The 22,968-nt window shown below is 51.6% G+C and overlaps 1 protein-coding gene across 1 annotated transcript in view; it reads right to left on the bottom strand.

Moving 5' to 3' along the window:
• ASTN2 (astrotactin 2) overlaps positions 1-22,968 on the bottom strand; it is a 309,920-nt gene that overhangs the window by 128,145 nt on the left and 158,807 nt on the right. Inside the window, exons 11-13 of the mRNA XM_056505281.1 lie at positions 18,217-18,367; positions 5,504-5,670; positions 3,410-3,598 (exon numbers count right to left, since the gene is read on the bottom strand). Of these exons, the coding sequence (XP_056361256.1) occupies positions 3,410-3,598; positions 5,504-5,670; positions 18,217-18,367 (507 nt within the window). The remainder of the gene's footprint in view (positions 1-3,409; positions 3,599-5,503; positions 5,671-18,216; positions 18,368-22,968) is intronic.

The raw sequence follows: 22,968 nt of genomic DNA, 5'->3' as shown, positions 1-22,968 counted from the left end.
TCCAGTCTTTAGTGAGCTGCATCCATTGCTGAGCCTCCCAGCTAGACCAGGAGGTGTGACTGGAATAGATCAGCTCCAATCCCATCTACTTGTTAACCTCACAGAGCATTTTGCCAATGGGAACAACCTTTTTTAAGGAAAGAAGAGGGGTGCCCAGAAGAAGATGGCTCCAAATGTGCATTTTGGCTTATTTTGGCTCAGCAGTGGAAGGACCAAGGGAGGCTTCTGGTGAGTCCTCTCCCAAAGTGCCCATAAGGGATTGCACAGGACAAGTAGTGGAGGAGTGTTTTGATTTAAATCCTTGCAATAATGCAGCAGCAGCAGCGATGCCATGGTGCACTCCTCTGAGCAGCAGCCTTGGTGCTGGCATGTCCAACAGAGCAGTGGAGCACCCCAGCCCCCACAGAAGTGCTTATTGAGCCACCTCTGGACAGAAGAAGCTGCCCACAGAGCTCCTAACTCCTGGTGGCTGGAGCAGAGCTGCAGGGATGCTGTGGTGCTCTATCTGCTTCCTCCACCCATCCCCTGGGTGTTACCATCTCAGTCACACAGCTCTTTTATCTGTGGATAAATGCCTAAGCCCCTTGGATAAAATGACATACATTAAAGAGGAAACACAAAATCTGAAGCAGCACTGACTGCAACAACTGGTCTGAGATCTCCCAGGCTGTGCTGCACCTTCACACCCATCCTGGAGGTACCCCCTGCACAACCCCAGCCTTTCCAGCTGGTCAGATACCATAAAGCCATCATTGCTACACCTGATACCTCCCACTGATGTGCTGGGCATGGCCAGGGGGGTGCCAAGAGGATGGACCGGGCTCTACTCAATGATGCCCAGCAATGGGACCAGCAATGGGCAGAAACTGCTGCCCACGAAGTTCCATCTGAACCTGAGAAAGAACTTCTTCACTGTCCAGTGACCAAGCACTGGAACAGATTGCCCAGAGACAGAGTGGAGTCTGCCTCACTAGATTATTCAAGAACTGCCTGGATTCAATCCTGTGCCAAAAATCCAAAGTGGTTCCTTCCAACCTGGCCCATTCTGCAGCCACCAGAAGAGCAGAAACTCAAATTAATCAGTGCTGCAGCCCCATAGGTGGCAAAGAGACCCCCCTGACCCCCAGGGGATGGAGATTCTGCAGTAACTGGTAAGTGTTGCCCAGGCCAGGGTGTGTGAGGCAGCTTTTCCCAGCACAAAGCCTCCCTCCCAGCCCCATGCTGGCATGCCTGGCAGATTGAGAATATCCTATTTATTAAAGACACTGAAGATGTGGCGACATGGGAAGCAGACACCATTCAAAAGATTGTCACATCTGCATAGCTGAAGGATCCCAGCAGTCATAAATCCCTCTAAAATACTCAGCCCCTTGTTCTGATAGCAGGTTCTTGCTCCTACTTCGCAGAAACAGGCTTTTAATCCCTAGTATTAGGCAGCTTCCTGCTATGTTTCAAATGCACCAAATTAAGGGCTTCTCTAACAGCTGGTGTCTTAATGCTCAGAGAGGTTCTTGAATATCTATGAAAATCAGAGGCAAATTACATCTTTTAGTTAATAATTTCTTCTCCATTAACCTCCTTCTCTCCCCTTGTTAAGAGATGATGCAATGGTGCTTGTGCACCATAACCCGTGACACCCCTGGCAGCCTGGCCAGGGGGAGGACACAGGGAGCTGAGCCCTTCTCATCACTGCCTGCTGCTTTTGGAGCCTACACTCAGATGGGAAAAGGGCAGCTGTGCTGACCTGGCAGGCTGCTGGCAGCATTTCTGGAGCAGGATGTGCTGCCTCCCTCCAGGCTGCGAGCTCTGCAGAGCCACTTCACCACCACGTGGGCAGCTCTGCAGGCAGCTCCTGCTTCAGACCTGCTTTCTCCTGCCCTCACTGCTGGCACACCTGGGACTAAAGAGACTGAAAGCCCTGTGTGTGACAGCAGGATGTACAAAGAACTTGGCTGTCACAGATCCTCACTGGGAAAAGCTTCTCCCCACTGCGCACCCAGCCAGCGTGGCAGGAGTGGTGTCAGCCCTGGGAAGGACTAACAGCCCTTTTTTAACCACAAAACCTGTCAGGCAGAGCCCAGGGAGTGCTTTCTGGCCCCTGGAAGATGCTATCTCAAAACCTCAGGTGTTTATTCCAAGGGCAACCCTGGCAGGAACTGGTCCAGGTCCAGCTCAGGACTGCCCAAACCTGCCATCCTCAGGGTGCCCTCAAAGGGGAAGACTTGAGGACATGCCCCAGGATAAACCAGCTCCACAGACAATCCTTGTGTGCTTCCCAGATGGAATTCAGCCCTGAGAACAGGGGATACATTTGCTACCTGGAATCAACAAAGCATCCCTTAGCTGCAGCAGCTCATGGAAAACTTCATCTCTGCAGCCCTGCTCTGCTCTGATGGACCCAGTGACAATATAACATGAGGGAGAGAAAGCAAAGAGGAGTCTACTGGGAAAATTGCCTTTGTGTCCTGTCAATTCTCACTTCCAGCAAAGCTGTAGCTCTGCTGGCTCCAAGCACTCTACTGGCTGTGGCACCTCTGTGCTGATGGAGCTTGAAATGCCTCTGTCATCAAGAGACAGAAAGCCAGAGTTCAGCTTGAATCCAGAGCCAAGGAAGTTTATATCAGCTGGGCAAAAACACCTGGAAAAACTCTGTGGGCAGCAGGGATGAGGACCCACAGCTCCAGCTAAAATCAAAGGCAGCAATGGGGTCTTGGTGCCTGAACAGGAAAGAAACAGGTGCTGGGCAGGGAAGAGCTGTGCTTGGGTGGGATGTGGGCTAGATCGTCTCCTGACTGTCATTAGTGCTGCTGCTTCAAAACTCACAGAGTTTTATCAGGCTTACACCTGATAAAACACAGCTGCACTCAGAAGACCTGAAGAAAAAATAACGAAATAACTCACTTGCCAGCCTAAATTCAGCAAGCTCTCCTCTGTGAGCCCTGCAAGGTGAAGGCATTTACCTTCAGCTCATTTACATTATTTATCATGCTATATCCACAGCTCCTCCCAGTGCTGTAATGGGGGCACTGAATAAAACCAGCTGGTACAGCTGAGAACACAGCAAAGGAAATTCGCTTTCTTACAACACACCATCAAATTACTTGTTGTTGCAGGGTATCATGGAGATGGAAGACATCACTGTTCAGAAAGAGATGAGGGAACACTCCTGAGAAAGGCCCAGGGAGCTCAGCTGGATGTGTCTCATCTGACAAGACACACACTGGCCCAGGAGGGTCCTGAGCTGCTGCCAGAGGGAAGGATGAGCAGCTAGCAAAGCCATGGATGCTTCTTGTCCTCTTGCTCTCTTCCCCTCAGGAGCAAATCAGAGATGCTGGCCCTGTCCCACTGGACCTCAGTCCCATCTCACCACCCTGACATTCCCAAAAGCAGGAGCAGAACCAGGACATACCTGAAAGTCATCTGGAACACCTGCCCTTGGTTGACGTGCTGGCTCCTGTTGTTGTAGCCGTGCAGCATCTCCCCAAAAAGGGTGTCATTGAACTTGGCCTCTGACTTCAGGCACTTGGGGCCCTCACAGATGTCAGACAGCATCAGGCAGGACTTCCCATCTGGGGCCAGCTTGTACTCCTCCACACACCTGTGGGGCACCACAGCCAGGTGAGACGAGCCAGGCACAGAGCAGCCCACCCACGAGCCTCTGCTGGGCACCACCAGCACCTCTTTGGACACCTGAAGGGTCACAGAGCCCAAATCCTCTGCCCTGGCGGTTTGGGTGACCAGTGAGTGGGGCATGGAGCACTCTGGCCTGAGGGAAGGTGTCCCTGCCCATGGCAGGGGGTGGAATAAGAGGAGCTTTCAGGTCCCTTCCAACCTAAACCATTCCATGCTGTCCAGCCTGGAGCTGCCCCCGTGCTGGAGAGCAGAGCTGAGCCCACTGTGCTGCTCAGGTACAAACATTCCCCAGCCCACAGCAAAGCAAAATCAAGCTCCTGCACCTTCCTCCAGCTAGCACCCTCCTGTGAGGAAGCAGCTCCTGCCTGGGTGCTCCTCTGCTCCTTGATCCCACTTTCCAGGCTATTCTGGGTAAGATTCACATGTTCATCTTCAACTGACAGGAAGGGAAACTGAGGCAGCCGCAGGGATGTGATTTAACTACAGACACTGGAGACCTCGGTGAGATCTTTTGTAAATGTGCCATCCTGCCTCTCCTCCTCTTCCACCAGCCATTTCCTCAGCTCCCACCTTACTGGGAAACCACTGTGCCCTCCCTTCTCCTTCCTCCCCATTGCCCCAGTGCTGTAACACCAACCCCACCTCAACCCAGGCCTGCTTCCCTCTCCCCTTCCTCTGCATTTTACTGCAAGCACAACTCCCACCTGTCTGTCACACTTTTCCTTGCCTGTTCCCAAAGCACAGCTTGGCCTTGAAAAGGGATTATGGAAAAAAAAAAAAAAAAAAAAAGGAGGAGAAAAAAAAAAAAAAAAAAAAAAAAAAAAAGAGTTTCTGTCCTTGGGGATGCAATGCTGAAATGATGCAGAATTATGTGGGTGTGCATGGAGACCATGGAATGCCCCAAGATTTTCTAGAGCCTCCCCTCAAAGGATGCTGGTGCCCATATGAATTTCTGCACAGAGCAGAAAACATGCTCTGTTTTCGTGACTCAGTCACTCTGAGCTGCTAAACAATAATAAAAAAGGGTAGTGAGGGGAAAAAAAACAAAAAAAACAACAACAAACAAGCAAAAATGAGATAAATAAAGGAAAGCTGGCACAATCAGAGCTCCCTGGGCTGCTCTTCCCAGGAAGCAGCAGCAGGCAGAGCTGTGTGAGGTCCTTGCTGCACCTGCAGGGATCGGGACTTGATGGATGCTCCTCAGAGTTACTGCTAGGAATTCACTCCCCTTCTTGCTTTCCAAAAGGGCTTTTATCCCCCTTCTTCATCCTAATCTGCCACACTGGGACGTGGAGGAGGCTCCTGCGTGTGCCTGGGAGGGTGAAGCAGCCGTGGGGCTGGGGCAGGGGATGGATGGCTGCAGCTGTGCAGCACAAAGCCAGATAATCACTGAGCTCCTTTTAGAGCACACTGCAGCCAGGGAGATTTTCCTGAGAGAAAATGCTAAATTGTGTAGGATTATAAGATCCTGGCCAAAATCAGGGATGAGATTCTATTTTTAAGGGAGGCACAGGGGAGGGAAAAAAAAAAAAAGTAAATTTTAAAAGCAGTATTTTTTAAACAAATCCTACACCTTCCCCTCCAACACACAATGTTCAATTTTTGGGTCCCTTCACAGTGAGTCACAGATCAAACTGTACTGTCACACAGTGGGGGAGAGAAGGAAGGTGCATCTGCTCACACTGGTCCTCACACTTCCCTCAGGAAAACCAGGTGCTTCTACTCCCTGCTGCTCCATCCTCAGCCTTTTTCTTGGACACTCAGCTGCAGGCTGGGCTGGGGTGGGTGGCACTGGAGGTGGCAGGGATGGAGATGGGGAAGGGCTTGCTCGTTGAGGAGCCTTGGAGGGGCCTGACTAGAGGGGACTCACCCACAGAACATGAAGATGGTGCTGGAGGAGGGGTCGTGGGGCAGGGGGAGGCTCTGCTGCAGGCACAGCTGCTCGCAGCCGCCGTTGAAGCCGTCGGAGCAGTCGATGCCTTTGGAGAAGTCGTAGCAGCCGGTGCCATCCTTCATGGGCCGCAGCTCCTCGGGGCACTGCAGGGACAGGACACGTGCAAGTGTCACCTGTGTGTCCTCCCACACCCTGGAGCCCCAGGGTCACCCCATCCCAGAGCCCGCACTGCTGAACTCCTTGTCCATCTGAAGGAATGAGTCTGTCCTGAGTGATGGGTGGGGAAGCCCTGCATCACCTCACACAGCCCCTGGGAAAGGGGCAAGGATTTGTTCTCCTCCTTCATCCTCCCTCTGGAAGATGATGAAATCCTTGGGGCAGCAAAACTACACAGCAATAAAGCCTCAAGCCAGTGTGCAGCAAAATGTCACAACCCTCTGCTTGTTTGCTCCCTGTTCCTCCAAAATGCAGAAAACACCAGTGCAGCCCAGAAATAAACTGTACCTGGGACCAACCCAGAGAACCATCTCAGTGCTTGGGAATGACCTAGAAACCCATCTCAACAATGATGTCAGGCAGGTCAGCAAGCATGGCTTTGGGATTGTGTCCAAAAGGATCTGTGAGCAGGACCAGCCCATGGCAGAAACAGGACTGGGGGCAGCCAGGATGGCAGCCCAGGCTCGTCAGTTTTCCACAGCTGAGGGAACCATGGCTCTAATTTCTAATTCCAGTTCCCCAGCTTGTTTTCCTTGCCCCAAAAGACAAAAGCCAGCAGGCAGCAAATGCCATCGATAAATTGTCACCCAGATTAAACCACACTTCCACTTTCGTTATTTATCCCTTTTCACCAAACAGACACGCACACAAATGACAACAAAAAGGCCAGTCCTTGAAAAAATAAGTAAATCTTGTCTGGGAGCAGCTCCCAATTAAAAATGCATTATGGAATTTCCTGAAGATGAGTTAGACTGGAGCCAGCATAGGTAGTGATGAAGGCAGGTTATAAACGGCCTCTGTCAAGCAGAAGAAAGGTTATAAAACCACCATACTTTGTGCTTAAAAAAGAAAATCAATTTTCCATGTGAGCAAGATGCTGTACATATTAATAAAAGTTCAGGAGACCCTGGACCTTGCACTCACTGGCACCAGCAGGGTCCTGCTGGGAGATGGGCTGCTGAGCCTTGCTCATGCTTGGTTACTTATAAAGCAAACAGGGACAGCAGAAAGGGGCTTTAGGGGGTCCTGGTCCACCCTGAGCCATCACAGAATCCCAGAATGTTTGGGTTGGAAGGGACCTTAAAGCCCAACCAGTGCCACCCCCTGCCATGGCAGGGACACCTCCCACTGTCCCAGGCTGCTCCAGCCCCAGTGTCCAGCCTGGCCTTGGACACTGCCAGGAATTCAGGAACAGCCACAGCTTCTCTGTTCCAGGGCCTCTCTACCTTCAACTGGAAAAATTTCATTCTAACATCTAATCTAAACCTCTCTTCCTTCAGTTTAAAACCATCACACTTGTCCCACCCTAAGGCTCATCCCCATCTTTCTCTCCACCTCCTAGAAACCCTGTGCCCCTTCCCTACAGCAGCAGCATCAAAACTGCTTCTGCCCTGCCTGCAGCAACTGGGATGTGTTGATCTCTGAGCCAGCTGTCCCTCAGATCCCTCACTGCCTCCTGTGCCCTCAGCTCTGAAGGCTGCAAATCTCACCCCCATGCTTGGGGACACTGGGTAAGGAGAGAAGGGAAGGCACAAGGCTTTTCCATCCAAAGGATCTTGGCAGCAAAGGGCTCTGGAATAGGATGCTGTCCATCCTTGCAGAGCAGGCAGGATCCCAAAGACACAGCTCCGGAATTAGCAGCAGGAAGCAGCAGCAGACTTGGGAGCAGGAGGTTTTCCAGATGCATATACAGAATAATGAAGGAGGACAGGACACTGACAACAATCTGTGCTTTTCACCACCCTGGAGCTGCCTGGGAAACAGCAGCAGGATGAGAGTGTGACTCTGCAGATAGAGCTCTTATCTGCCGTGTCTCCTCCTTGTCTGCCGGCCCTGCTGCAGGAGCAGAGCTGTGCAAATTGGCAGAGAGGATCTCCCTGGAGGACACGGGGAGGGCTGGCTGCAAACAGCATCTCCTCCACAGCATCTGCCTCCCTGCTGCACCCACAGGGACAGGGGGCAGGGCTCTGCTCATGGTCCCTCCAGAGATCCTGGGGGATCTCCAGGGTGCTGAAGGCAGCTGGATGGGACTGTGAGGCAGCAGGAGCTACAGGACCACAGGATCAGTCACGGCTTTTTGGAGCTGTCACTTGGAATTCTTGCCTTGGCACAGATCCCTGTGCTGAGCTCAGCACCTTCTCCAGCCCTCAGAGGAAGAAGATGGTTCTTTCCAGTGACTGGGTTAGTGGGTCAGCAAAGCCCTCCCTCCCTTCGTCCTCCTCTGCTTGAGGCCACCCTTGGGATATTCCTCCAGTTTTGGCTCTTAAACGTGCTTCCTTTCAGTTCATAATTATGCATCCTAATACTCATTAATTAGAGCAGGCAAATAGCTCAGCACAGCATTTGCAAAAGAAAGCACTCCTGTCTCTCCACATCCACCCCTGCTCAGAGCAGAGCTGGCTCTCCAGTCAGCTGCTCTGCTGCAGCACGGAGCTCTCCAGGGACAGAAAAATTTGGGGGACAACGTGAAAACACAGGATGTGTCCCTGCTCAGGAGAGCTGGGGAATCAGCAAACTTGGCAATTAGTGCTGGCCAGGCAACACCAGCCTCTTCATGGTTTTGCAGGGATGAATAGGTGGATGAAGCAACTACTGAGCACAACAAATCACAGAATTATTTGGGTTGGAGAAGACCTTAAAAATCAGCTCAACTCCCCTGCCATGGGCAGGGATGCCTCCCCAGGCTCCCCTGTCCAACCTGGCCTTGGATACTTCCTGGGGCAGCCAAGCTTCTCTAGGCTTATAAATCTTTGTAACACACCTCCCTGCCCCTGCAACAGAGGATTTCCCATTGGGATGTCCCACCAATAAATCAGAGGGGAAAACTGAAGTCCATTTGAGTACAACTGTGTTCTTGCCCACAGGAGTCAGAAACGACCATGGAAAAAGCCAGCTGGTGCTAATCCTGACCCCCTGATGGATGAGCTTGGGCTTCTGGATGGGCTTGGAAAGCCAGCTCTCACTCTGTGCTCACTGGGCTTTTATAAAGGAGCAGATCTGTTCTTGCTGACATTGATTTGCCTGGCTTGGGCAGCAGAGAACCAATAATTACGGTGAGTTTTAATCAATGCCTCATCAATTCAGGTGCAGTTCAATTTGTGATCTGCCTTGGCAGTGACACAGGACGGGGGTCTCTGTTGGAAAATGATTACAAAATCAATAAGCAGCTCGGTCAATAACTCTGTCTGGGCGAGCAGGGGTGGCACGTCCCACCCTGGAGAGAGGAAAGCTGGTGCCCCAGCAGGTCCTGGTCAAACACCTCTGCACACCCCTCATCCACACCAGGCATGGATTTATTTACCATGGAAGCAAAGGGATCCCACACACTGTTACCCAGCAATTCAAAATGAAAAGCTGTTTGTGGTTCACCACGTTAGGCTCACATTGCACACACTCACTTCCAATTCCCATCCTTTATCCATGGATCTGACCAGGAAATACAGCTCAGAGCATGGAAAAGGGTCTGGGGCTTAATCCATGCTATGGAGAGGAAAAGGTGATACAGGAGGAGACTCCAGTTCATGCTCTGCTCAGAATCCAAGGGAGAAGCTGTTACCATACAAATATAATTCCATGCTCTTGCAAATCCACTCTATCTATGCAGAAGTGAACTGATTTCTCTGTGCCGACTGACAAGCCTGAAAATTGCCCTTGGCACTGGAAAAGAAAACTTTCTTTTCTTGTTGTGTCTTAGCAGTGATAACACAGGTCCTGAAGGCTAAACATGACCCTCAGCTCCAAGCTCTGACCCTGCTGCTGCCCAGGGGTCTGAGGAGAAGGAACCACCAGCAGCTCCACACGGTTTGGACACCAGCCCATCCCCTCTGATCCCAGAGCACTCAGGTCCTTATTACTGTGATTGCAGTCAGCAACTGAATTTTGAGTATGTACAGGGAATGGATGTGCTGAACAGGAAGTGCTATTTTTATCTGTTGTTTTATGAAACAGGCTTTTTTTCACTTTTAAATGACATCTCCAAGGTGACATGGAGTGGCAAATTTGGCAGGGCCACAGCCACCCCTGGGAATACACCAGATCCAGCCTCACTGATCCACAGGGGCTGTGTTTTGGGACAAAATGTGCCACTGCTGTCACCCCAGCACTGCATGTGGCACCTGTGGCCTCCTGCCACCAGGACTGGGCTCCTCTGCCCATCACCAGCAGCATCTCCAGCACAGCCAGAGCAACCACAATGGGAGGAGTTTTCCTGGATCACCTTCAGGGGGAAAGAACACAAGCACACAACAGAACCTGTGAGAGGCTGTGCCTTAGGAAGATAAATACCTGGACAAGCCCTTGCTCATGTAAAGTAAAAAAGGAGCCTTTGCTCACTTTCTCGTTTGCAAAGCTCATTAGCAGCAAGATGGGCAAGGGGTCACTGGAAGGCAAATCATTCCTGACATGATCCCCCAGATGGGAGAACATCCTCTCTCCTCCACCTGAGCTGCCTGCCTGAGCTGCTCAGCTCAGCTCCTCTCCTCCGTTATTAAGTTTAAAAAAACCAGAATCCTTAATAAAGTGTTTCTGTGGAGAGTAAACTGTCCTTTTTGTTATTCCACTCTGTTTTCTCAACAACAGCAGCCTTCTAGTCAGAGATTTCTGTGTGGGGTGCTGGAGGTGATGCTCTGGGTACAGACGAGCCTCAATCCCCCCCAGCTCCTAAAACCACAGAGGGAAGCTGCCACCACACCCTCTCCCAGAGCTGCTCCAGGTACCACTCGTGCCTGGATGCCTCCAGAAGTGAGAGCCAGCGCCCCAAGCTGCATCCCTAGCACTGCTGGCCCGAGGCAGCACCATCAGCTGGTGGCTCAGTGCCACAGAGCACCGAGGAGCATTTCCAAAGGCCCTAATGACCCCCCTTTGTGCCCAGGCATCCTCTCTCCTCACAGAGGAACCTCCCCAGCGTGAGACAAAAACATTAATCCGAGGCACTGCTGAGGTACAAGCAAGTGCCAGCATTCTAATGAGCTCCCATCCATACACTGGCATGTATTTATTTGCTTCTTGGAGCTCAGAAGTGATACAAATGCAGTAAACCCCTCTGTGTCCATATATATATATATATGTATTTGGGCAATTCTAGCTTATTCTGCCTTTATTTTCTTGACCCAGAAGGCCCCTGGTGAGCAAAGCTCCTCAGCAGCAGCAGGACAGAGCCTGGCTGTATGCAGCTCAGTCTCTCTGTGTGAGATTTATCCCTCCTCTCCCAATATTTTGGTAAAACAGGGCCAAAATGCTGGTTGTTAAAGGGCTCCCCAGAGCCTCCTCAGGGCAGGGATGTGCTCACCAGCCCCAGCTGTGGCAGAGCCCTTCCTGACACCCTGCTGAGGGGGGAACATCCCTCCCAGAGGGGAACATTACAACTGTTTTCTGAAATAACAGTCATTATCTTCCCACTCTTCCCCCCCTCCCTCCTATTCCCCTGCTTCCTTTTCCCTTTAAAGATCATCAATCATTATTTTAGCCCTAGAAAATCAAACCCATCTGTCTTGCAGGCTCCTGAGAACATGCTGCTTGTGCTTCTCAGCCTGGTCCCTCTGTGAAAGTGGGATTGGGGAATCCATGGAGGAGATGAGGCAGCATCTCCTCCCTCTGGCCACCACTCCAGCGAGCCCTCTCAGCCAAGTCACTCTGTGCACATCTGCACCTCAGTTCCAGGAGGCAGGGATTTGTTTCCAGCAGCTCATGGGATGCCTTGCCCACAGAAAGAAGTGTTCCTAGAGCAAGGAAATCTGCTTCCCTTCCAGAAGTCACCCACAGCCCATTTTGGGGTGTGCTGGTATCTCCTGCCTGTCAGGGCATTTTCAGTCACAGCACAAGCTGGCATCTCCAAAAACCTTTGGGAAAACAGAAATTCAACCCCTGCTCCACCTGACTCACCTGTCAGGGTGCAGCCCAGCCACAACACCAGCAAATCCTGTATCCCAAACCAATGCCAAGGCCCTGAGCCAGCTGTGACCACAGCACACCAAGCATCCCAGTCTGGTGAGGAGCAGAGGGGCACCTGCCAAGCCCTCAAGGAACAGCTCTGAAAAAGCCACTACTGGAGAAAACAGAGCTTTTATCATCCAAACCACTCCTTCCCTGCGCAGGCAGAGACCTCCAGCTCACCTTGGTGCTTCCTGAGCTACTCCAGTTGCTTTTAAACCAGCTGCCCCTTGCCCACGAGGTGCAAACCCCCTCTGAAAGCAAAGACAGGTGGGTGGTTCACTTCCACCCACCACCAACACTGACCCAAATAGCCTTTACCACCCTTTCCTCCTCAAATCCCATTTTCAGCACAGGTATTTACCTGGATTAATGAGATAAAATCCAAACCCACAGGTTCCTTGGAGGGGGGCTTCTGCTCCAAACCACAATGTGCAAAAGGAGTCAGCTCCTGCTCCAGGGAGCCAGCAAGACTTTAAAGGGGTTAGGAGAGACTGATTTCCTCATCTCCCTCCCTGGGTGTGCATCTCTCCCATAATTAGCTAGGTGCCTCTCAAGGCAGGGTTGGGTAAGTTTTTATTTTTCAATGAACAATTGACTGTCAGAAAAATGCAGATTTGATGAAGCTTAAGTGCTTTGTGGGATTCCATCAATTACATCTCAAAACTCATTGGGAAATTAGGAGAGCATTTAATTTTGACAAGGTTGAAATGTTTTGGTTTCCATCACCTAATTTTGTTTTTATTTCAGGCTGTACACTGGGATAAAGCAATATAAAACAAAGCTGCAGATGATAATGGTGGAATTAAACATTTCCTTCTCCTTGAAAGGAAATGTTTTGAACCGAAGTATTTTGGAATTTTCATGTATGCAAGGCATTTCTGCTCAGCATTTTGGTTTGAGCTGAAAGTCCCAAACACCCCATTTCCCCCTAGGAAAAAAAAATAAAAATAAAAGAGTTCTCAGCATCACCCACATAATTTCAAAGCTTCTCTCCATGGTCCCTAAGCCACCTCTGATGACTTGTGCTGGAAGGAGGAGAAGAAAGCAGTTGCCACTGCCCTGCTCCTTCATTTCTAATCCCATTTCTCCCCAAAATGGTTACACTCCTAAATTAAGCCATTTCTCTGCCACACTCTGCAGCAGTGAGGAACAGCCCATCATTCTGAGGTAGGAGAGAGCAAAGGAAGGATTATCCCCAAACAAGCTGTGCTAAGGTTTGTATGCCTGTGTGCACCATGCCAAATTTCTCTTCCTTCTGTGTCTAAAGAGGCTGGGACCAGCACCACACCAGTGTCACCACAGGCCACAGCTGCATTAAGTGACTCTCTGGTAGCTGATCTCCCTCCTGCATCCTGCTGAGCCAGACAAATTCCCTCCTTTGTGATGGGCTGGCCCCCCACCGCAGGGAGGAACAGCTCAGATCATCCTTGTAGGCAAACTGCACTTTAATCTCGCTCAGACCAGAATAAATCTCTGCCAGAGGGACCTGAGCCTGTGAGGGGGGAGCCAGTGAGGATTTCAGGTCTGCAGCAGTGCCCAGGCTGGGCAAGGCTCTCCCAGCTCTTGCCAACACCTCTCCCAAGGGGGGAGCACAGCCATGCTTCAGCCCTTCCACATCCACCTGCAGCATCCTTGGCTCCTGCAGCACTCCATGTGCCCTAAAGAACTGATTCACCAACATCTGCAGGCACACAGACCTGCACAACCACACCAGCACTCACACCTCTCACACCTTAAACAAACCAGGGGTAATTGTGATCATTCCTGGCCCAGGAGCTGGAGCTGCCCTCCTCACCCCCAGCCCCGCAGCTCATGCCTTCTGCTTCTCCAGGTGTTCCTCACAGTGAGGAGACCCCATCCTGGGAGGAACCACGGGGCTCAGACACCTGCACCTGCTGCTGCCTCCTCCTGCAGTGATGCTGAGGATGTTTATCATGCACTGGAAGAGAACAGAGCACCTCCTTGCCCAGCTCATGTGCTAAGACCAAAGCTCCCATTCCTCTGGGGGAAAAAAAAAAAAAATACCCCTCTTATTTTTCAACAATGCTGCAATCCTGCTTTTCTCCACTCAAAAATGCACCTGGTCATGGGGCAGTACATGGAAGCAACCCCCCTTCTCCTCATGTGGGTGAGAGGACTGGCACCAGGGAGTGAAGCTAATCTGAGAGACAGCTGGGGAAACCTGAATGTAAGTCATGATGCAGGTGTTTCCTTCAGTCTCTCAGGGCCAATTCACAGGTTTTCATCTCAAATTATAAATCACCAACACATGAGGGTTAAGCATTTTCCCTCCTTCAGCATCCTCCCTCCAGGCTGTGCAGCTACCACAGAGCTAGGAGAAAAAAAATCAGCAATATTTCCTCTATAGGATGTAGTCTGAATTATTCCTCTAGCTCACTTTCTCCTGGTTTGCTGTGATCCCTGCAAGATGGTACAAAACACACTCTGGACTCAATGTGCAGAGTCACCAGATTCAGAGAAATTCACTGGGATTTTGCTTTCTTGGGAAATTCCCACAGCTTGACCAGGTCCCTCAGCAGTTCTAGAGTGCAAAAGAAAAAGCAGCATGGAAGCAGCTTTTTTAGAGCCTGGGGGCTCTTAGGTTATGTCAGGGCTCAAACACAAGGCTCCAGTTAGCGATTCCAAGGTCTTGGCAAGGTTGCAGCTGATAATTCTTAAAATTACCTGAATAAAAAAAGGCCTCCGATAAGAAAAGAACTACAGAAACCCTTTATGCACTCGTGCCATCTACTGGGTGCACATAAAACTAACAGAAAACCATGAGATGAGAGGGGAAAGTAGGATCTCATGGGCAGTGGGGGGTGGCAGGTGGGAATCCTGCTGGAGAGGCTTTAGGGTCTTCAGGTGATGCCTAAAAAGCAGGATTTTAATTGAAGAAAGCAACACCCTTTTTCCTCCCCATCATCAGCCCAAGGAGACCCAGCCAGACTCCAGCACGAGCTGCAAGGACTCCACCCTCACCTTTTTAACCAAAACCTTTCAAGGCCAAACAATTAGGTAATGGCAGAGCCCACACTGCTAAAAACCCGGAGATAAATGCATCCCAGTCCTTGCAGAATTACTGGAAGCTGTATTAAGGGTATGAGGAACTGGTAACAGATGATGATTATATATATGAAAGGAGTAAGAAATCTCTGAGATTTGTGCTGCTCCCTGGTTGAGCTGCTCGGCTCCAGCTCTGTGGTGTATTAATTGCTTACAAGCCTACATGTATATTTTATGCTCAGTACCTGCCTGGAACATTTGTTGGATTTAGCCTTGATTGATGAACCACTGATTATATACTTCTGTAGTCCTCAGCAAATTAATAAACTGTTGACTGGTAGAGATTAACAACATGTCATGATTTGTGAATCTGTGTCCAGAGTAAAGCTGGAGCAAACCTAGTGCTAAAATTAGTAGGCAAATGCTCCCTGAACTCTATAAAAAGGGGATAGCTTAATTAAATTACATCCCGATATTGCCCATAGCACTTACCAAATTGGCAAATTGAGTTCACAGCAGTTCAGCTTCAAAACTAACTGACATCCCTGAAAATTTGCAGCACATGACCCCATCCCTTCTTGCACTGGAAGCCCAGCTCACACCCAGCAGGCTCCATGAGCAGGAGTGGGATGAGGAGGGGCAAAGAAAGTACCAGAATGTCTCAAACAGAGCCTGTGTGAGCTGTGAGACTCCACTCCCAGCCCCTCTGATCCCATTCAGCACCGTGAGCTTCTCCCCTCACCTTACATTCTCTTTACACACAGCCTCAGTCAGGCTTTACAGCAGCTTTACCCCAAGTGACACGGTTTTCCTTTTCTGCCTTTCCACATGCCAGCACTAGGTCTGTACTTTATTGACAATTTCTATCTTAATATATCCTGACTTTAAAAAGAGGCATCGCTTCCCAGAGGCATGAGGTGATAAGAGCCCTGATTGCTTCTGACAGTGCCTGGCAAGCACGTTGGCATTCAGAGCAAAATAAATAAAAAAGGGGGGAAACACCCTAAAAAGACTAGAAAGGCAGTGCTCCCTGGAAAAGGGGACAGAAAAGAACAGCCATGGGAAAAGAAAGGAGGAAGGGGAGAGGAGCAGCGAGGGGGAGATGGCAGCAGGCGTTGCTGTGACACATCAGACTGTCATTCTAAATGGCCTTAACAAGCAACCTGAGAAGGGGATAATGAAAACGCCTCCCCCCCGGGACAGCACGGCTCCAGCCTGACCTTTCCCAGCTGCCGTGTACAAACATCTTCAATAAATAAAGAGACACTTATCTGCTGTCTGCTGCGATGGGAGGGCTGTGCCTGCAGTGGGATGAGGGGTTTCAGGGGTTTGGGAGCAGGGAATGACAGCTCTGGAGCCCCTCGGGGGTCACCACGGCTTCCAGCCAGGCAGGGGCTTCAACAAGAGACACGAAGGGATGCTCCGGGTTTGCCTCACTTCCCAAGGCTCTGTCCTGCGTCCCTGCACGTCATTCTGGACTCACACAGGCTCCTCACGCAGGGAGGGATGACTTTGATGTCAAGGTGAGATGGGTTAGAGCTGGGCGAGGTCTGAGCTCTGCTGGAAGCACAGCAAAACCCCTCAGGGCATCAGTGCCTGGGAGCAGCTCCGTGGAACCGGGCTCTGGGGACCCTGCTCCAGTGGAAGGTGTCCCTGCCCACCTGGGGGTCAGGACAAGAGCACCTCTACCCCTTCTAGGATTCCATGATTCAGAGCCTCTGCCCAAAACCAATGATCTAGGGTCTGGATCTGGACTCTGCAAAACCTGGGGCTCAGCAGATTGTTTGGCAAGACATCAGCACGTTCAGAAACAAATCAAGACTGAGGGTGTCAGAGATGCCCAGAGGTGGATAGGCTGGGGGATGCTTCATCCTTCTTCTGCACAAAGCAGGAGAAAAAGTGAGGCAGCTTTCCACCCCTGCTTCCTGACAAGCAGGAAAATGACCACCAGCCTCAAGCATTTTTATTTTTTTTTCTCTTTTGCTCATCTGAGCACCTGAGCTGCTTCCCTGGAGTCCTTAAGGCATTTGTGATTTGCTGTGAAGTCCCCAGGACTGGGAGAAGTCCAGCTCCAGCACACACATCCCCTCAGCCACAGGAAGCAGGAACAGGTCACAACTCCCTTTGGCTTGTCCCCAAACCAGAGGCCAGCCCCAGAGACCCCAGAGCCCCAGCACATAACCCACAGCTCCAGCACTACCCTACAGTTCCAGCACATACCCCACAGCCTCAGTACCCACCCCACAGCCCCACTATGTATCCCACAGCTCCAGTACCTACCCTACAGCCTCAGCACTCACTCTACAGCCCCAGTACTTACACTAGAGGCTCAGCATGTATTCCACAGCCCCAGTATGTACCCCACAGCTCCAGCACCTACTCCACAGCTCCAGCAGTCACCCTACAGCCCCAGTATGCACCCTACAATTCCAGTACTTACATTAGAGCCCCAGCACCTACTCTACAGCCTCAGTACACACCCCACATCTCCAGCACCTACCCTACAGCTCCAGAATGTACCCCATAGGCCCAGTACCCACCTCACATCCCCAGTATCCACTCCACAGCCCCAGCACCTACTACACAGTCCCAGCACTCACCCCACAGCCGCAGTACCCATCCCACATCCCCACCATCCACCCCAAAGTCCCAGTATATACCCCACAGCTCCAGCAGCCACCCCACAGCCCCACTACCTACCACACAGCCCCAGCACATACCACACAGCCCCAGTACCCACCCCATATCTCCAGCATCTACCCCACAGCACAAGCATCCATGCCACAGCCCCAGTATGTACCCCACAGCCCCAGCACTCACCCCAGAGCTCCAGCACTTACCCTACAGCCCCAATATGTACCCCACAGCCCCAACAGCCACCCCACAGCCCCAACAGCACGCCACAGCCCCAGCAGCCACCCCCAGCCCCAGCACTCACCCCAGAGCTCCAGCACTAACCCCACAGCCCCAGCACTAACCCCACAGCCCCAGCACTCAGCCCCAATCCCCAGCACGTACCACACAGCCCCAGCACTCACCCCAGAGCTCCAGCACTAACCCCACAGCCCCAGCACTCACCCCAGAGCTCCAGCACTAACCCCACAACCCCAGCACTCACCCCAGAGCTCCAGCACTCACCCCCCAGCCCCAGCACTCACCCCCCAGCCCCTGCACTCACCCCACAGCCCCAGTGTGTACCCCACAGCCCCAGTGTGTACCCCACAGCCCCAGCACTCACCCCCCAGCCCCAGCACTCACCCCACAGCCTCAGCACTCACCCCACAGCCCCAGCACGTACCCAGCCCCAGCAGCCACCCCACAGCCCCAGTGTGTACCCCACAGCCCCAGCACTCACCCCCCAGCCCCAGCACTCACCCCACAGCCTCAGCACTCACCCCACAGCCCCAGCACGTACCCCCCACCCCTCAGCAGCCACCCCACAGCCCCAGTGTGTACTCCACAGCCCCAGCACTCACCCCACAGCCCCAGCACTCAGCCCCCAGCCCCAGCAGCCACCCCCCAGCCCCAGCACGTACCACACAGCCCGTGGAGTCCACCTTGCGGTCCGAAACGCACTTGAAGTTGCGGGTGCAGCCGCCGTTGTTGCGGGAGCAGTCCCGGACCGGCCCGAAGGACGACAGCAAGTCATTGATGGTTTCAAAGTAGGTGGACAGCATCGCTTCTTCCCTTGGAGGGAAAAGGCACTGTTAGGGCTGGCAGGGAGCTGGCAGAGCATGGCAGGGCATGGAAATCCAGAGAGAGCTGCTCTGGCAAAACTCCTGCATCCTGATTAGCGATACTGAGCCAAAGGAAGCTTCTCAAGGAAATGAGGGGTTTGTGATTATGGCATACAATGGATTTGCTGCATAACTCTGGCATCCTTCATAGAATCAACCAGTCATGGGGTTTCAAAGTCACTATCCACCAGTTTTATGCAAATTAGCAACGAGGAGATGCTTTGTCAGTAGCCTGGAGCTGGGTGTGAATCTAACCTAGCACTAGACCACAGCAAATCCAAAGCCATAAAACTCATCCTGAATGTTTCACAGCAGGGCCAAGCCTCTCCAAGCATCCACATCCCATCCATCACCATCACCCACAAACACCCTGGGGACACTGCCAGAGCTGGAAGGACACAAAAACTTGGCTTCATGCTTGCTGGGATGTGGATGTGGAGCAGATAATGCAGGGATGGGTGCAGGCACAGCTCTGCTGCTCTGCTCCAGCCCATGATGGGCAAAGCCCCAGGCACTGCTGTGCTGTGACACCCCTCAAGCAAGAAGCACGAGCACCCAGGAGTAATTCCAAGGCCATGTGAAGGCATGGGAAGCTCCCAGCCCTGCCTCTCAGAGCTGCACACGCAGCAGATTTTGCCTGTGACAAAGCATTCAGGCACTTTGCCTTCTGCTGGGTTCCTGCAAAAGGAACACAGATGCTTGTCAAGAGCCTCAAGCATCTCCAAGATATTTTTTTTCATCTTCAAAGCACAGTTTGTATGTTAACCAATACCCACAACCCATCCTGGGCAACAGAACCCATCACCCTCTTACTGGCAGGAGAGAGACAGAGTGATGAGAGAGAGAGAGAGGTCACAGAACAAGTCACTGGTAGTGACAGGCAGGACCTCCACAGGTTGTTTATTAGATCTTTACACACAGGAGGCTGCAGATTAACCCTGACCTCAACACCCCTGAGGCAGTGCTGGGAGTCACAGCATGGTTTATTCTCCTTGAGCCTCTCACCAGCACAATGACCCAGCGTTAGTGCCCCTTTTGGGGGGTTTAATGTGAAACCAGCCTGCTTGGCAATGAAACAGCAGCACAGGAATATTCACCAGCCCTGCAGGGCCACGGCACTGCTGCCTGGAAGCAGCCCTGCATTCTCTATCAGCAGAGGGCCCTGAGCTCACACGCTGCCACACACAGCCCTGCCAACACCGAGCGCTCAAGAAAACCATGAGTCAGGCATTAAAAAAGAATATAATGCAACTGGCACCAAAATGATGAGAATTTAAAAATAAATCAATTGCTGTGCTGTTTCGGTTTTTGGTTGTTTTTTTTTTTTTTCTTTTTCAATATTTTCCTCTCCTAAATTTGCTTTAGGGTATAACCAAGCTTTTTCCCTGCAAACTCAAGGGCTGGAAACTCCTGAGGCCAAACCCAAATAAAGCCTTATTCAGTACTGACATCATGATTTTTTAGATTCCGGATTTCAAGGGAATCACAGGATTCCAAAAGTTGGGACTTTAAACAGGGAAAACAACATTAAAAGCAGTGAGAAATAGTAAATCTATTTCTATGGCACATCCCCATGGGCTGGGACAGCTCTGTATTCACCGTGGTGCCCCACATAGCAAATTCATGTCTGTGCTGCCCTCTCTCACCCCAATTAATGCTTCCCAATTAACTTTGCACTTGTAGCAATCAAGCTTCTGATATTCTCCCTTTCTTGGCCCACCTCCTAGATTTTTCAGCATATTTGGATATGAATCTCCCTCTGTCCTTTCTTGGTCATGTTTCAAATATCTTTAGAGGCCGTTTTCTACCAGCACTCTGTTCCCACCAGGACCTGCAGCTCCTCTGAAATGAGGCAGTGAGAAAGGCAGGATATATTAGATCAGGGCACACATTCCTGCTGGAGAGATGGAGTGGGGGAAGAAGGGGATATTATTTACTAACTAAAACCACTGTTTATTAACATAGGGAGAATTATTTTTAAGAAGCCAAACCCAACAAACCGTGACAGCTCCTCCACCACCCACCCCAAAAGCTCAGCCCCATCTGGTCCTTCCAGGGGGTTTCTCATCGTGGGTGGACAGCAAGGAGAACCATGCTCCCATCCTCCCTCCTGGCTTTTCCTTTGAGCCACCAAACAACCCACATCCCTGGAAGGAGAAGGTGAGGAGCTACAGCTGCTTTGGGTGGTAGAAAGGAGATCCTGGGGCAGGGTCCTTGCATGGGATTGCTCCAGGGAGATGGAACTCTTGTCAGGAGACATCAGCTCATCCCACATGGCACCAGGCTGGGGCAGCTTGTCATGCTTTAATTAAAACTTGGAAGCACAACCCAACCTCCTGCCCTCGGGAGGGCTGAAGATGGGAATGGAAAACTCTCTCTCCAAAGCCTGGCATAATGGATGACCCCTGCCAGAGCCCAGGAAGGGCTGGCGAGCTGGAATGAGCCATTAAGTGTATTAAAATATTAACCTCGGTGGGAGGCTGGGCAGCAGAGCCGCAGGGAAGTGCTCAAGTGTCACCTGTGAGAGGAGCAGGGTGAGGGCAGACGCTCAGCAGGATCAGTTCTGTGTTGGCCATCCTGCCATCAGAGGAGCTTCCCTTCAGCACAGAGCCCTGACAGGGCACAGCAGCTCACGAGAGGCTGGAGTGCTGCTCAGAGCCAGCTGGGAGCAAACTCCACTTCCATCTGCCCCTGGCACTGCCAGCTCAGCTCATTGGATTTGGGGAGTGAAGAGCAGTAATTAATTACCCACTTTGTGCAGTGACACACAGAGCAGACACAGCTCTGGTTCCCACCCTCACAGCTCTGCCCATGACCCTGCCTGTCCTTCCCTGCCCACTGTTTGGGGCTCCTGCTCTCACATTCCAGAGCCAGCCCTGGAGAGAACCCAGGGACACTTGAGAAGCAAAGGCAGCATCTGGCCACCACTGCAGGGAGCCCACTGGGGACAGCCATCCCCACCATCAGTGCCAGATTAGACCAGCCCTGACAGATGAATCACTTTCCCTGCAGTAAGAAGCTGCCTGCAAAAGAACAGCTCTTGTTCTTCATCTCTCCGTGGTGGATTTCAGTGACTGAGCCCCAGATCTGTTCTGACAGGGCAGGATGGAGAAGGACAGGCTCCGTGTCCTGAGTACATCAGACAGCCCAGGGGAGCAGCTGGTGCCAAAACCCCAGGGAGCAGGCAGGGCTCAGCACCTGGTGCACTGGGAGGATGGGGCAATCCATCACTGACCAAAGCCAGGTCTTGTCAAAAAGGGTATTTTGGAGAGAGCAACCTAATTTCTGGTGCCAGATCCTCTCCACTGAACATCTATGAACACACACACTCTTTCTTTAACTCTCCAGCCCTTCCAAAGACACTTGCTGACACCAAAATGATATAGTTATAAAAGAAACACACTCCCCTCCCTGCCAGGATCCTCTGAACACACACCCAGCATCAGTAAAACCCGATTTTCTATCAACATCTCATGGCACAAGTGTCCAGCGTGGTGCAGCAGAGCAGGGCTCCCCTCCTGACTCTGCTCCCAGGGTGCAGACCATGGCACCCATCCTCACACCACCTGCACTCCCTGGATTCCCTCAAAAACACTTTTCTCCACCCTCCCCCTTTGTTCCAGGTCTCATTAATGAAGCAGATTCACTGACAAATACTGCTGGGGGTTATTTATTCATGAAATACCAACACCAAGCAATCCTCAAAGCACTCATCCCAGAATAAGCTCCAGAGCTTTGCAGTGGCTCTTCTCTCCAGCTCATCCTGAAGGGGATTAGTGGGTGTTATCCAACTCTGCTGCCCCTTTTTATTGCTTGCTAATGGTTAAAGACTTCAGTGCCTTACTAAGTTCACCATCAATGAGAAAAATAAAGAAAAGAAGGAGATCTGGAGACTAAGCCAGTGCCATCTGCTCCCTGAGCTGGGTTTGGAGATGGATCAGGGTGGGAACTTGAGGTTCAGGAGCTCCTAGAGGCAGGACCCACTGGCAGCACAGGGTGTGATGCTGTGTCACCTGCAGCCTCACCCAGAACCAGCCTGCACAGCCCAGCCAGGAGGGCTCATGCCCAGCACCTTGTGCTGCTTCCTGCTCTGTTGAACATCAGAGCTGCTGCACTTGCAAACCAGGACAGAGCACTTTACACCCAGATTCTGCATTTTTCAGCCCAGCTGCTGCTTGCCTGAGCAATTCTGAGCAGCTCTCCCACAGTGCCCTGGAAAATTCATCACAGAAATGGCACGGAGGGTGAGCAACACACGGATCCCAGCTGAGGGTGTACTGCAAAATTCATAATCACATTTTTTTATAATTGTATGTAACCAATAAAACCCCAAGCTGCAGCTGCAAAGCCCAGATTCAGAAGCAAATAATTGATCAGCACATGGGACTGGGACCTTGGCTGCAAGTAGAGCCTTTGGGAGCCCCTGGTGCCACCACCTGCAGCCTCAGCACCACACTCAGCACATGGCATTCCTGCCCCCAGCAAGGGCAGAGCCACCCCTTCCCCAGGGGTCCTCCCAGGACCCCCTGTGTGTCACAAACATTCATTTTT

Source organism: Oenanthe melanoleuca, chromosome 17 (genome assembly GCF_029582105.1).
Source record: "Oenanthe melanoleuca isolate GR-GAL-2019-014 chromosome 17, OMel1.0, whole genome shotgun sequence".
NCBI lineage: Eukaryota > Metazoa > Chordata > Aves > Passeriformes > Muscicapidae > Oenanthe > Oenanthe melanoleuca.
The sequence above is the reverse complement of the archived record's forward strand: the minus strand, read 5'-3'. Positions and strand labels throughout refer to the sequence as shown.